Source organism: Chenopodium album, chromosome 10 (genome assembly GCF_948465745.1).
Source record: "Chenopodium album chromosome 10, dcCheAlbu1.1, whole genome shotgun sequence".
NCBI lineage: Eukaryota > Viridiplantae > Streptophyta > Magnoliopsida > Caryophyllales > Amaranthaceae > Chenopodium > Chenopodium album.
The window spans coordinates 8266119-8280553 of NC_137843.1; the positions used below are offsets into that span (position 1 = coordinate 8266119).

General features: G+C 32.8%; 1 protein-coding gene across 1 annotated transcript; it reads right to left on the reverse strand.

Moving 5' to 3' along the window:
* Positions 1–1553: 1553 nt before the first annotated feature.
* On the reverse strand, positions 1554–10213 carry LOC145562146 (protein HEAT INTOLERANT 4-like). Its single transcript, XM_081622336.1, has 14 exons — positions 9783–10213; positions 8550–8588; positions 8395–8448; positions 8215–8278; positions 7994–8052; positions 6810–6934; positions 6648–6707; positions 5727–5785; positions 5289–5368; positions 4400–4438; positions 3783–3845; positions 3650–3697; positions 3437–3565; positions 1554–2013 (listed from the first exon to the last, which is right to left on the reverse strand). Exons 1-14 carry the CDS (start codon positions 9999–10001, stop codon positions 1966–1968), a joined length of 1086 nt encoding a protein of 361 aa, XP_081478462.1. The 5' UTR covers positions 10002–10213; the 3' UTR covers positions 1554–1965.
* Between the last annotated feature and the right edge of the window lie 4222 nt (positions 10214–14435).

A 14435-nucleotide genomic window follows, 5' to 3' on the forward strand; every position in this document is an offset into this window, starting at 1 on the left:
TTTTGGGAAATTACTCAAAAAAAAAAAAAAGGTTAAAATGTGTTATTTTCAAATTTCACAAATTCTTATGCAATATGTGGATTGACACACAGTGTAGCTAGTCATCCTGGGAATTACTTGATTACTTTGTTAGTGTTAAAGGTGTTCCGTTACTCATTCAATGTTATAGGATTATTTTCCAGTGTGATAGGGGTTACTCAGTCAGTGTTGTAGAGGTTACTCGAATAGTATTACAGGGGTTACTCGTCCATTGTTATAGGGGGTTACTTTGTTTTTTTACAAGCGGTCAACTGGTGTGGTCAGCCATGCACGGCGTGTTGTTCAAAATTTAACTATCGAGCTTTGTAAATTTTGACTTCTATTTTATAGTCTTATAGCTAAAAATCTAGAAAATTGATTTAGGTTTCAAAATTTTAGGTTTCTCCAATATTTGATATGAGGCATAGGGATACGGATAAGGAAAGAGGGATAATTAAGGAATAATTAATTTGAAAAACGATGATTAATAGTAGGATAAGGAAAACAACATAGCAAATATGAGCAATGATAAGGACATTTTTTTTCCCTAGAATCATCTAATCAATCAATAATCAATAACTATATAGTAAAAGACATACCAGCAATGACACGCCTTAGTATATTTTTTAAAAAATTTTGATAGAAAATATAGGCAAAATATTTTCCTCCAAAATTTAGGAAAAAATAATCCTAATATAATATATTTACCAACTTAGATATCTAACCATATCTTTATATATTTAATTATTACTTTTTAATGTATAATGATTATTTATAGTAAAATAAAATCATGAATATATATCTTTCAACCTAACATAATTGGTGAATGAAAAACTATCACATGTGAAATTAAAAAAAAATGCCACCAGGGTTCAAAATATATTTTAGTTTGAATAAAAAAAATATAGTATGCAGTCATAAAAGAAAAAAAAAATATGGGACCAAATTATTTTTATATTTAAGTATATTTTTAAATTGATGGTTCGTAACAAAGAGTAAAACACCATACATGGCACGGAATTTAACCTAGTAGAATAAAAAGACAAAACCCAACCCAAAATTATCCTCTAAATTGGAATCAAGGTCATAGAAATAACCAGCACCCTTTGTTGATTGAGAAACAATGCTTCAATAGTGCGCAATGATAGTCGGTTTAAATCATAGTGAAACCAACGCCCCACACAAGTACTTGTAGTAAAATAAAAATGGGGTTAATAAAACAATTCCAAATTTTAATACACATTACAATTGACAAGGAAAAAGTTGAAACCTAGTTATTCTCTTCTTCATAATTAACCAATTTATAGACAAAGACCAACAAATGAAGGGAGAAAAGGGCTGAAGTGAGTAAACCTAAGACATGAAAAACAAGCTAAACATGTGAAGTTGATTTTTTGAATACAAATTAACATCTTTAGACACAATCATTACTCAAATTTTATGAAGGCTAAGACAGTGAAGCCATTTCACTACTTTGCTGTGTAGCATTCTTCAATAACAAGGCCCAACAGACAATTAACCAGAAACGATAGCAATTATAAATTCTTGTATGGGCTGTAAGCCGCTGTATCATTCTAAAGAGCAATCGGAAAATTGATGTCTGGCAATACAGGGAATTCAGAACTTAATATAAGCTATTTGAAAGGCTTGCTACATTTCCAAATATTCAAGTTCTTTAGTAGACAAAAAAAAAATTCTCAACATGTATAGTACAATTAAATTCGCTAACAGTAACAGCTACTTATCACCTACTATCAAGTATGACAATGCCTTCCGCTGTGTTAATGTCTGGGGCTGAATGAGCAACCATGGTTGTACCCCAGGGAGTTCCTAATCTCCCAACCTTAAAACTAATAGCCATAGCAATGGCACTCCAAAAAATGCAGAAAATATTGTCGGAGACGCTGCAGTTTCTTCATGAGCAACACTCTGCCAAACTGACATCCATCAGAAGATTTGATGAGCCTTCCCGTAGTACCTATTAATGAAACTAGCCTGCACGGAGATATGAATTAGACTGGCAGACTATATCAACAGTAAAAATGAGAATTATAATAATAATCATTATAAGGAACAACCAGGATGCCAATGAATAGATGAGATTGGAATTCATAGTAAAATTGGCAATAGATAAAGGGACCACAATAAAGCAATCAACAATTCCAAAAACAGTTTTCCTGATGATCTTGTCAGGGATTTTGAAAAGTCAAATGTAGTCAAGCTAATCAGGAAATAAGCACTTGATATTTGGCAATCATAAAAATCACCCTACAAACGAAACAGTTCAATAATCGCATATATCTACTGACTTGAATAAATTTTCATAAATCGTTAATTTTGAGCAATATTAGCACAAATCCATGGAACAATTCAAATGAAAACATAAACAAATAAAGTATAAAAAGAGTAATAACAACCATGATTCCTCTTCAATATTAGAATATAGGATTCATTACCCAAAAAAAAATGTATTACTATTCTCTTATCACTATACAAATATAAGTTATGATAAGAGAAACTAAGTTCAATTCAAAAATAAATCAAAGTTCTGATCAGTGGTCAAAAAAAAAAAAAAAAAAAAAAAAGAAAAAAAAAAGAAAAGAATGAAGCCCAAGTTACATGCTCTGTGTGGTGACCTTTAACCATTTACTCCTATATTTACTCTGTATGAATATTTTCTTATCACCATAAAATATAAGTTATGATAAGAGATTCAAAGTTGAATTCAAAAATAAATATAAATTCAGATCAGTAAATCTTTACAAGGTCAGATAAGAAAAAAGAATGAAGCCCAAGCTCATGCTCTGTGTCACAACCTTTAATCATTTACTCCTATATATATGTTCTGTAATAGGCCTACTACCTACATTCCTCTATCAATTATCCAGATATACATACACTTCCACCTAGTAAATCTTTTAATTGGATGCACCACCTACTAGGAAAGTAGGTAGGGGACCCAGCCTCTCCCAGCAAGAATGAGAATTGAGCCCAAACGTAGAGGTAAGACCAGAGAGATATCATGGTCAACTTTGATAAGCAATATATTTCATTACTTGTTTTAAATGGCGGCATGCACTATCTCATCATACAGAGCAAAGAATAACAAATACCACAAGACAAAGAGGCTAAACAGAAACCTGCTCGACCTTTTTTCACATTTTTTGCGTAATAGTAGGCCACTGCAAGACATACTCACAGATAATTTTTAACACCAAAAACTTGGTGAAATACTTGGTAATAATAAACAGGGCACCTGCAATGCCCTACCAGGGCTACCACTAAAGCACTGCCCATTTTGGCCATTTACCAACAAAAGGAGTGTGGCTCCCTACTAACAAAGAGTAATTTATCTAAGAATATCTAACTATATCAGACAGGCACATCAAACGACAGCAAAAGGTGATCAGAACTCTACCTTCACACCTGATACATCAGGAGTATCTGGTGTAGCCACGGGATAGAATTTGTAGAATCTCATATTTTCAAATGCAGCTTTTGTTTCCTCACTCATCTCCTCCAATGCTTTCCTACGAGCTTCCCTTGCCTGCAAATAATGATATAACATATTATATGATGATAATTTATAATTACAACACACTCCCAAAGCCAAGTCTTGTCTATAACACACCTCCCGATTTTCCTTTTTAGCTTCCCGTACTTTCTCTCTAAGAAATTCCTGAGGCAATAACAGAAAAATTTCCTCACGTTAGGTTTAGAAAAGTAAAAGAAACTTTAAAATATCACATGGCTCAAAACAAAACCTTGAATCTATCCTTCTCCTCTGAAGGAAGTTCCTCTTCTTCTATAAGTTTATCGGTGTATTCCTGAAATTGAAGGAGCAAAGCACAAGGATCAACTGGGATGGAGCAAGAGAGGCAACCTCTGCCTTTCAGATATGCCAGAAGAAAAAGACAAAGACCACAATGAATGGTGGACAGGAGCAGCAGCCACAATTCATAGTGGACACCAACAAAACAAGAAAGTAGCATAAAAGGGCAGTCAATTATTTGTATTTTCTGCTTACGCATTTAAAGTGTTGTGGCCTAAAGCTACTAGTTGGAGAATGGTAGCCACAGGCTACTATCCTTGAAATTATATTTCAACAATTAATGCCAGCCAAGAATCAACCTTCCCCTATTTTTTTAGTTACTGTTCACATACTGTAATTTGAGAGTTTGAAGAAGTTCGTTACACCAAGATAGTCAAAACAGAAAGAAAAAAAAAATGATAAATACAGAATTCACAACAAACTCTCAGCATGTTACTCTCTTATTATGTGGTCATATCTGATGTAGCAAAATCTTGACAATAGAATTGCTGGGTTAAAACAGAATCAAAAGACTTCATATACAGAGGCAATAGGTAACAGACATCATACCTCAACTTCATCAAATTCCCAATCAAATTCAATCATTACCTGCAACAGATAACAGATACTAGTAAAAAAATAATTGGTATTCAATCATATTACATAGAATGTCACCATCTATAAATTAAGATATTTGTCATCATCAAAGGACATCAAATTAAACATAAAGACTAAAACGTATGTTTCTGTGTACTGCCAAAAAAACCGAGTATATTTGAACAAGTTTGGCAACACATTCAACAATCAAATTACAGCAAAATCTAAAAACTAAAACATGTGTTGCTGTAAATATATAAAAATACACAGGTAGATGTGAACAAATTTAGCTTAATTGGTGAGCCAGCACCTTCAATAACCAAATTGCACCAATTCCACAAACTTTGAAATTAAAGAAGAAAGAAATTGCAGCACTAGGTTGAGTTCATAGTTACACAGAATACAAAGGGATTTAATAGTTCAATTAACCTACACAACATCCATACCATAACACCTCTTTGTATCTTAACACCCCCGCCGCCCCTCCCAAAAAAAAAAAAAAAAAAAAAAAAAAAAAAAAAAAAACTGATGTCTGCCCCCCCTCTAATCCCAAACTCAACAATTACCATCCCTCTGTTTATCGTAATATCCCATTTCCTCATCCTCATCTTGATCTACCTCTTTTACGTCACCTCTCTCTACTCCTCTACTCACAGATCTTTCTGCCCAAAGTTTCATTTATCCCACTTACAAATATGATAGTAGATCTCCAACTTTTCATTTCAAAAAACATGCAAGTCAAATCCTTCTGTGGAAAAAGAAGTTACTTTCCAGATTATCTTAGGGGTTTTTCATAATTACCCTGAGAAAAAAAGAATGTTGTTCAATAAAACCATCAAACTTTTAGATCACTAAATCTTACCGGCTTTGGATCCATATCAAATAAACATGTGACAACAGTATTCTGTTCAAGCTCGTCTTCTTTCATGGGTTGGTAGATATCTGCCAAAAAGTTAGGCATTAGCATAATTTTGTTACAAAATAATATAATGGCCACATGGCAATGGTAGAGCACAGAATCAAATAGTTGTATCAAGCTATCAGAGTTAGCCAAACACAGCCAATGGCTACTATGTCTCTTAACATACTAATGTGCAAGGGGAGAGAATATAATATGAAATCGAGCAACAAATTTTAGCTTAGACTGCATTTTAACTGAAAAGGTTATATACCCTTTCCCATAAACATGGATATGAAGTCAACCATCCATATATTTGAGTCAGATTTTCTATTTTCACTGGAACTCTATAAGCCATTACATTAGAAACTGGACAGCAAACAAATTGTGTTGGAAACTCACAAGGTAAACAATACTCATATGCCTTGACACGATCTTCCTTCAAATGCCTTAACGCAGACCTGCAGATATCAAACCAATTATAAATGAGAACTGCCTCAACAGCTCAGCTTTTAAGCATAAGAGTTCCACATAGCTACCAACTATAGATACTAATAGAAAACAAAACAGGGTTATCAAAATGAAATAAATATTAGATGGGATAGCTCCAAATTTGAATGCACATCCATAGAGTAAAGAGTAAAACTTAATGCGCCCGAACAAGTGCCATTATAAACTCATCTTCTTTGTTCATTGAATAAAACAACTTGACAACTTCTTTACCCTCCCAATAACCTTATAATCACAATCCTACTTCATCTGATCAACAATGGAAACTTGTCAGCTATTACAAGGAGTTTATTTACACTAATTGATTATCCTACTGCTTATGATTATCAAAACAATACTACACGAAGCTACAAAACTCCACCGGTTCATATAAATAGAGGGGAAATTTTTTATTATTTCTTCTTTTTTGAAACACCAAGACAGGTTCAGATGGAACAAATTGGTCACAACGCCATGACAACACACGGCAACAATGAGCAAACTACATTGGTATTCAGATTCATATGCGGGTGAGTCAAGCACTACTTCTCCAGCACAAGCAAATGAAAATCAACATAGCCAGGCTGTGACATGGTTTCAGACTAGTTGTGCCCAAATTATTATTTTTAAAAAAAAAAGGAAAAAAGGAAATTAGCATAAATTAGTCAGGAGTCTAAGGACACACAAGAACAAAGATTGCATGTTTCGTGAACTCTATCTGGACCATACGACAGACAAAGTAGCTGAAAGACTAAATTAAGAAATTTGCAAACACTTCATTAGAACACTAGAAGAAACCATTTAAGGAGCTAAATGACCAAAACTGAAACATACTTTCTCTGAGTGCATCTCAAGATAAAGATCTCAGATTTCAACCTTTCTGCCATAATATCCCTGAAAATTAAGACACCATACTATTAGCCATCAGCCATTGAAACACAATAGATAAGCCAAAAGGAAAAATATACACAAATGGAAGCTCTCAAAATTAGGTACCTATTCGCTAATGGAACATATGGTACCCAATCCATCTTCATGCGCTTCATGGGAACAATTTCTTCAGCCTCCCTTTGAACTGAGTTGATGCCGATCTTATCCGAAGGGGGAAATTGCGACACAATCTAATTACAAAGAACAATATCAGTTAATAAACAAGGTAAAGACAAACCAATACAGCAACTAGGAAAAAATATGACAAAAAAGGTTTAATTTCTTTCTTTTTTTTGGAGAGGGGTTGGGGGGGGGGGGGGGGAAGGGGGAGGTATTTATCTACAACTACTTTGACGATAAAAACAGCAGGCACAACCTTTGCACAAATAAAAATAATTATGTCTTTACTTGCTCCATTTCCTTTCTAAGAAACTGTCTCTGCATTTTCTCTTGAGTTGGGTCCTACTTCCTCTCTACTTCACTTGCAAAAGATCATGTGCAAATGGCAATTGGGCAAATAAAAGGATGGAGGGAATACAAAGAAACTGGAAGCAAGGAACAACTTCAATTTTAAAAATAACAAGGAAAAACAAATGCCTTTAAAACTAAAATTAGTATGGCTATACGACAATGAAGCTAAAATGCAGATTGAAAACATTTTGTGCTCAAATATATACATTTAAAAAATATATAAGCTAAAATGAAGGTTGGAAGACATGCAAAGCATGGAAAAATAAGTATATTATCTGGATCAACTAACATGAGGATCCTACATGGAGACATGAAGCTGGAATTTTGATGAAAGCAATTTATCTTCCATTCTTCCAACACTCAATTTTAGTTTTTGCCTTTCGGATGCTTAATAATGGAAATGGGCAGAATATTTCATGCACACTTTTTATATCATAAATTCTGTTGAAAAGTGAAAGGTTCAACCTTTCTGCTTTGTTGAGTAAGCCTGCTGCAGATACAACTTAAGATTGAATTCACCACCCTTTACACCTAATAGTTGTATAAGGTACTGCCCCAAATATTCTTTCAAACTTAGTAGTGGAAAGTCCCAGAGAATGAAGTACAGTTCGGAACACTTACATAGCAATATTTAGCCCTAAACAGGTTTTGAATTTATGAAAGCATGCCTTTTGTAAGGCAAATCTGAGAAACTTCTTTCAACCAGAAGCCATAACATATAGCTATTTGCAACCAAAATAACCATGCTTAATTTCTATTTATTAAGAAAAATAACTTACCGCTACCACAACAGGAACCTGAGTTATTTTCATCTCATTATCGAGAGGAACCATTTGAGCTGCATAAATGAAAAAACAAATAAGGAGTGAAAAACTCAACAAAATATTCTCAAAAAGCTAAAGCAAATGAGCTTTCAATTCATGGCATTGATGATGGAACCAAAAGTATAACATCAACATCACTTAATCAAGAACAGTTAAAAGGCAAAAAAAAAACATACGTTCAGTGCAACCAAAGAGATAGACTCTCTTTCCATGCAGCACTCCTCCCTCTTCAAATGCATTCTGACAAACATATTAACATTTAATTAGTTAAAATTAGCAATGCCTAGTCAAGAACACAATAACACCAAAAACATTGCAAAAAAGAGTACCAAACTAGCTTTTCCTTTGCAACATACCTCCAAATTTGTAAAGTTCCAATTATACTGGTAAACCAAGTGCATTTGATCCCACTGGAAATAAAAGAAAACTTATCAATATGGCCCATTATCTTAAACAAATTACCAAAAAAATGAAGCAAAAGCAAATTAAACAGAATAAATCTGGGTCATACCTCTGTACCAACAGGGAATACTTCTTTCCACAGATCTTCCTGGAAAAGAAACAAAAAAATCAATTGTAATTTGGGCATTTGGGTTACATCATAGTACAACACAAAAACATACTTCCACATCTAGCTGTTTTCTTATTAGAAGGTGAAGGTATGTGCGGGACTAATTGCAAGGTATCCTGTTATTTGCTGAGCACATAAACCCATGAAATCAGTGCTAACATAGCATGGTTGCTTTCTTTTTCACCAATGCATATTTCTCTGTCATTTGATTGTGCCACGCCTTTCCAGGAGAAAGAATAGTGGGGCTATTTTGGGCCCAAGGTAACAACTTGTTTCTTTCTCTAGTCTAATGTTGACCAGTTTTATTTTATAGATCACTATGAATTTATTACATTTTATGACTACACAGTATGATTAATGACACTGTTCAAGACATGTCGATTATTGTTATCGCAAAACCTATATACAGAGTACTAATGGGGCATTGTTTGTCCATTCTTTAGTAATGAAAGTTTAGTAACAACAAAGAAACTGTGAAGATTAACTTGTGAGTTAGTGAGAACCCCATGAAGTGTTTCAAGTAATAAACTTCTCTCAAAAGCACTTGTAGTAATTTATAATTAACTCTCTTCCAACATATATAAATATGTAATGTTTTCAAATTTGGGATTTTCCAAAACAAAAAAGTTGCTGATTTATTATGAAATTCTCTTCTAAGAGCCGTTGGAATTAAATAAGACAAACATACAAATCCAGAGCAAATTCAAGGCATAATGCCAAATGCCATAACACAAAACTACAGGTAAAGGGATGAAAAAAGAATTCGGCTTTTTTTTGTATGTGTGAAAGAAACTGATGCAATTCAATAAACAGGTAATATATTTATGTAAATTTTAATCTCTTAAAAAAAAAAAAAAAACACAAATTCAGACAGAAATTCATGATGCAATTCAAACTCTCAGAACAAAACTAAAAACCCTAAAAAAAAAAACAATCAAACCACAAATAATCTCACAACATGAAAAAAAATCTACAGCAAACTCAAACACGCATCAAATAAACCTAAATTTCACAATGCAGTACAAAATTAAACCAAAATTAATTCAAATTAAACAACAAAACACATCAAATAAACCTAAATTTCACAATGCAGTACAAGACTAATTCAATCAAACAACAAAAACACATCAAGAAAAACCAAAAAAAAAAAAATAATCAAAACCAAAAAATTACCAAATTACGCTGATCTTCAAAGTACTCAGGTTCAACATCAGGCTTAGTACGCTTCTTAGGTTTTCGCACAACTTTTTTCGGCTCCTCTTTCTGCTTCTTCACAGTTTCATCTTCCTGAGACACCGCAACTTCGGTATCTTCATGCTTCTTCTCTTCTTCGGCAATTTTAGCCTTTTTGGAAGCAGCACCTTTTCTCTGAGCAAGCTTCCTTTTCGCCATTGATGAACAAACCAAAGAAGCTTCGAGAAAAATCTAGAGAGAGATTAGATTGCGTAGAGAGAGATAGGGTTTGAGAGAGAAGTAGTCGGCGGTAAGGAGAGAGAAAGTGGGGAAGAAGATGAATATATATATGAGCGGGAGGATGGTTGGATAACTGCGTTAATTTCAAGTTGAAAATTGAGAGAAATTTGCAGTGTTTTTCAGATTTGGGTATTTCAAACTCAAAAATGGCGTGATAACAACGGTGGTTTTTCTTTATTCTTTCTCTTTTTCCTTTTTTTATTTTTTGGGTGGGGTGTTTTTACGCTACCCAAAAACTTACTCGTATGTAAGGTAATTTTATATTGACAATTAACTAATTAAGAGTTTAGGACTAATATCAGTGTTTTAATTGTTTATGTAAATTGAGAATGAAATTGGTTAAGAATCTTAAGGTGTTTAATTCTGTTTTAGTGACTCGGCAAATTTATTATTATAGATATGGTGGATTTGGTTTAAGATTTCGAATCCAACTTGTCATCCGGAAGAATCATTGTTTTTTTTTTTTTTTTTTTTTTTGTCACAAGAGATTTTGTTCTTTGAATTAATATGTTCTTCCATCTTTGACAAGAGTTTTCAGGTGTTGAAATTAAAGGTGATAATTCCAATGTCATCGTCTCTGTTGAGTTTCATTAATTGTAATGTTATGTGGAAGAGCATCGTATCTTTCTTTCTAGATTCTGATTCTCATGCTTTTGAAGTAGTCATGTGATAAAGGATTGGAGTTGTCGATCGATTGGGCTATGTGTTTAAAAACTAAATGGCAATAGTAGTATATTTTTTCTAAAAAAAAAATGGCAATAGTAGTATTGCCTCAAAATATTAAATACAAAGGGCATGTTTAGTTCAGCTCCTAATTTTCTTCTCTCATAAAATATTCATTTCAGCTCTATTCAGTTCAGTTCAGCTCCAATCATTTCAATTCAGCTCAGCTCAGTTCAGTAAATGTGAACAGGCCCGAAAAGTATTGTGTAGGATAGACTCACCGTGAGTCCGTTCACAACTTCACACGATACCTTCCAGCCTCTTCATCATCCGCCTCTTAATTAATGTTCCTTGAATTTATTTTTGTTTCATTTTCTATCTCTTCTGTGGAAGACAAAGTTAACCTTCCAATCTATAATTTTTTTCTCTCTACTATGTAAAAAGAGAATATAAATCCTCCACGGCAGATTATATTTAGTGACGCATTTCCTAACGGTTGATGTTGTTGGTGCTGTAAAGAAGCGGTGGTGTTGTTATTGGACAAATAGTTGAATTTGGTTTTGTTATGATAGAATTTTGAAAACATTGTCATAAGATGAGATCGTTGTTTTCAATCACTTCGTTGTCTTGTTCTTCTTGTTGATGTGCGTGTTTGTGAATTCGTGATGCTAGCTTTTTGTTCCTCACTTCTTAGTTCTATTTTAATGATGAAATACTTGAAGAAGTAGTAGCAATAAATATGTTATTTATTCATTATAATAGAACTAAGAAGTAGCTAGTAGCAATTTAGGTTATTTTACTTCTTAGTTCTATTTCTTGTGAAGCAATAAATATGCTAGCTTTGTGCTCCTCACTTCTTAGTTCTATTATAATGATGAAATACTTGAAGTAGTAGCAATAATGATATGACATAATTCACGAACACTGTCACTTAGTTCTATTCTAATGATGAAAAACTATTGGTTATCAAATTATCACCTACAATTCTATTCATGCATTATTATGATATGTCTTCTCCTTTGTTAGACCCTCATGGTCATATTGGATTGCTACATTTGGTATTTTGATGATCTTTGTAAGTGAATGATTTTTCATGGCACATATGGGAATTTAAATAAACCATTTTCTTTTTGGAAAAATTGACGGGAATAATCCCAACTTTCCCCGATTCGCTCAAAAAAATCCCATCTATCGATTATTTTTAAATAATCCTAACTTTATACCCCGGTCTTTTTAAATGGTCACAACAAGTTAATACACCTATTATAGCCGGTTTGTAGTTGACGTGGCATCCAACGGTTCTAATAAGTTGAATTTAGATTAGTTTCCCCTTAATTAAACATTAGTTAAGAAAAACCAACCTCCTCTGTTGTTTAATTTGCTCTGACTTTTTCATTTCTCCATTAATTCTTTTCGCATCTTTGCTCTGCTTTTTTTTTTTTTCCTTTTCCTAATCAATCACTCGGGATCGTTAAAAAAGATTGGGGGTATAAAGTTGGGATTATTTTAAAAAAATCGATAGTTGGGATTATTTTGAGCGAATCGGGCAAAGTTGAGATTATTTCCGTCAATTTTTCCTTTTTTTCTTGGAAAATTTATGATTTTTTTATTCATTTTTGCATATTTTATGGTAGATTTTTTTCCTATCAACCATTATTTCCGCTATAAAGGAAAATGCATGGATGAACTAATCGAAATCAATCACTATATATATATAGTAAAAGACATTCAACAGTAAAAAGACATTCTCAACACTAATGATAGTTTGGAAGGAATTTGAGAAAATTTTAGGTGGACGAGTCACTAAAAAGAAAGCATGAGTTGATAATTTTAAATTTAAATTTATAGCAAGATTAACAACCGATGATGAGCGAACAACAATCAAACAAGGCCTAAAATTTTTATGGTAATAAAAATCAGAGTTGATGTTGTAAAGTTCTTAAAATTAATGCTTCAACAATAAAAATTTTCAAAAAAGTAACGAACCCCACAATAAATAGGATTTTCCATTGCTTAATTACTAAATAACCAGTGTGTGACCCGGACGTTGTTCAAGTGTTACTTTGAGTTTTTTTTTTTTTTTTTTTTTTTTTAATTTATTAAATAGCTTGAAATAAAGACCAGTTGATTTATTAATTATTAGTAAACTATAATAATACAATGACAACATTGAATTATTTTGGATTACTTATACATTTATATAAGATTCTAATATGTATTTATAAATTTATGTAGATTAGAGTTGGTTATTGGGTTGGGTAGCATGTTAATAGGGTTAGGGTTAAGCTTAAAATACCTTTAATGCATTGGACTCTTATTGGGTAGGGTCAATATAGGGCCAAAATATTTTTTCAATTCTATTGATATAGAAAATAGGTAATGTATTACATAGAATTTGTATCCATACATACTTAATAATGGCTTTGTCTAATATTTAATTTAATTGATATTTTATAGGCACGCCCATTATTGACCTGCGACCTGCATTGGCCCGACCCAATATTGACCCTAAAAAATGTGACCCTCTTTGACCCTGACCCACACCCAACTCGCCCAATAACCCAGGTCTAATGTAGTTGTATAGAACATGATTTGGTTGTAGCAAAGATGGTAATAAGTGTGGTATTTATTCATTGAGGTTTAGTCTTCAAACCTCATTATATTTAAATAAGGAAAATCTATCTCATTTCGATATCAAATCTAAATTATCACCTCCCCGCTCTAGCAAATAAGAATACATGATATCTATGCATTGCATGAGTTTGTGACAAACACAAATCTTTAATGAAATCAGGTGTACATTAATTATTGTAGATTCATTATAAATTTGGCTTAATAACACCCTACCCTACCATAGAGAATCCTTAATAGCCCCTCCCTCCCACCATTGAAACCCTAGGTAACAAATTCAAAAACTTCATGGTTGAGTCAACGGTTTGTTATTAACTAGATTAACTCCCGTGCGATGCACGGATATAATAAAAGAATTTATAATTGTGTAAATTTCAAAGCCATACAATCAAAATATGTAAAATCTTTGTATTACATACGATATTATTAACATAAACCAAACTATTAAAATAATATAGACAAAAGAAAATTCATGTCTACAATAAAATTTTGCGAACTTTGTAATTAGATAGAGTAATCACATATATATAAAAGGTTGATATTTGTTTTCCTTCAGATTTTTAAAAGGTTTTTAAAAGAAAAAGTACTGAAAACTAAAAAGTCGAATGTACTGTATTAAACTACTTTGCAATCAGTATTTAGATTTTTTTTTTTACAAAAAACATGAAAGAAAAAAAAATGTTTAGGCGGGAAAAAAATGAATGAAAAGCTGACACGTGTACAATTTGAAAAAAAAGTAGTGATGTCAGCCGGTTGTTACTTTAGTAATATTTATAGATTATTAATTTTTTCAAAAAGAATATGGTGAGAATTTTGCATATATTGTTATCTACCATTTTTCGAGGGGAGGGGGTTTCGGGAAGGAGATGGTGGTTTGGGGGAAGGTGAGGGGTGGTGAGGGGATGCGGTGGGTGGCTAGGTGGTTCGGTGGTGGGGTTACGATGGAAGGGTGGTGAATTAGTGGAGCCAAAGGAAAAGGAATGGAAAAACCTAGAAAAAGGAGGGAAATTAACTTGGAAGGTTTTGAGGAAATAAAAAGGGTAAAGAAAATGATTAAAG

Excerpts from the sequence above, each read along its gene's own strand:
- LOC145562146 (XM_081622336.1), bottom strand. The coding sequence starts at position 10,001 with ATGGCGAAAAGGAAGCTTGCTCAGAGAAAAGGTGCTGCTTCCAAAAAG. Across the intron at positions 5,369-5,726 it reads ATATGAGTATTGTTTACCTT|ATATCTACCAACCCATGAAA; the intron begins GTGAGTTTCCAA and ends ACTTTTTGGCAG. Across the intron at positions 3,846-4,399 it reads GGGAATTTGATGAAGTTGAG|GAATACACCGATAAACTTAT; the intron begins GTATGATGTCTG and ends CTTCAATTTCAG.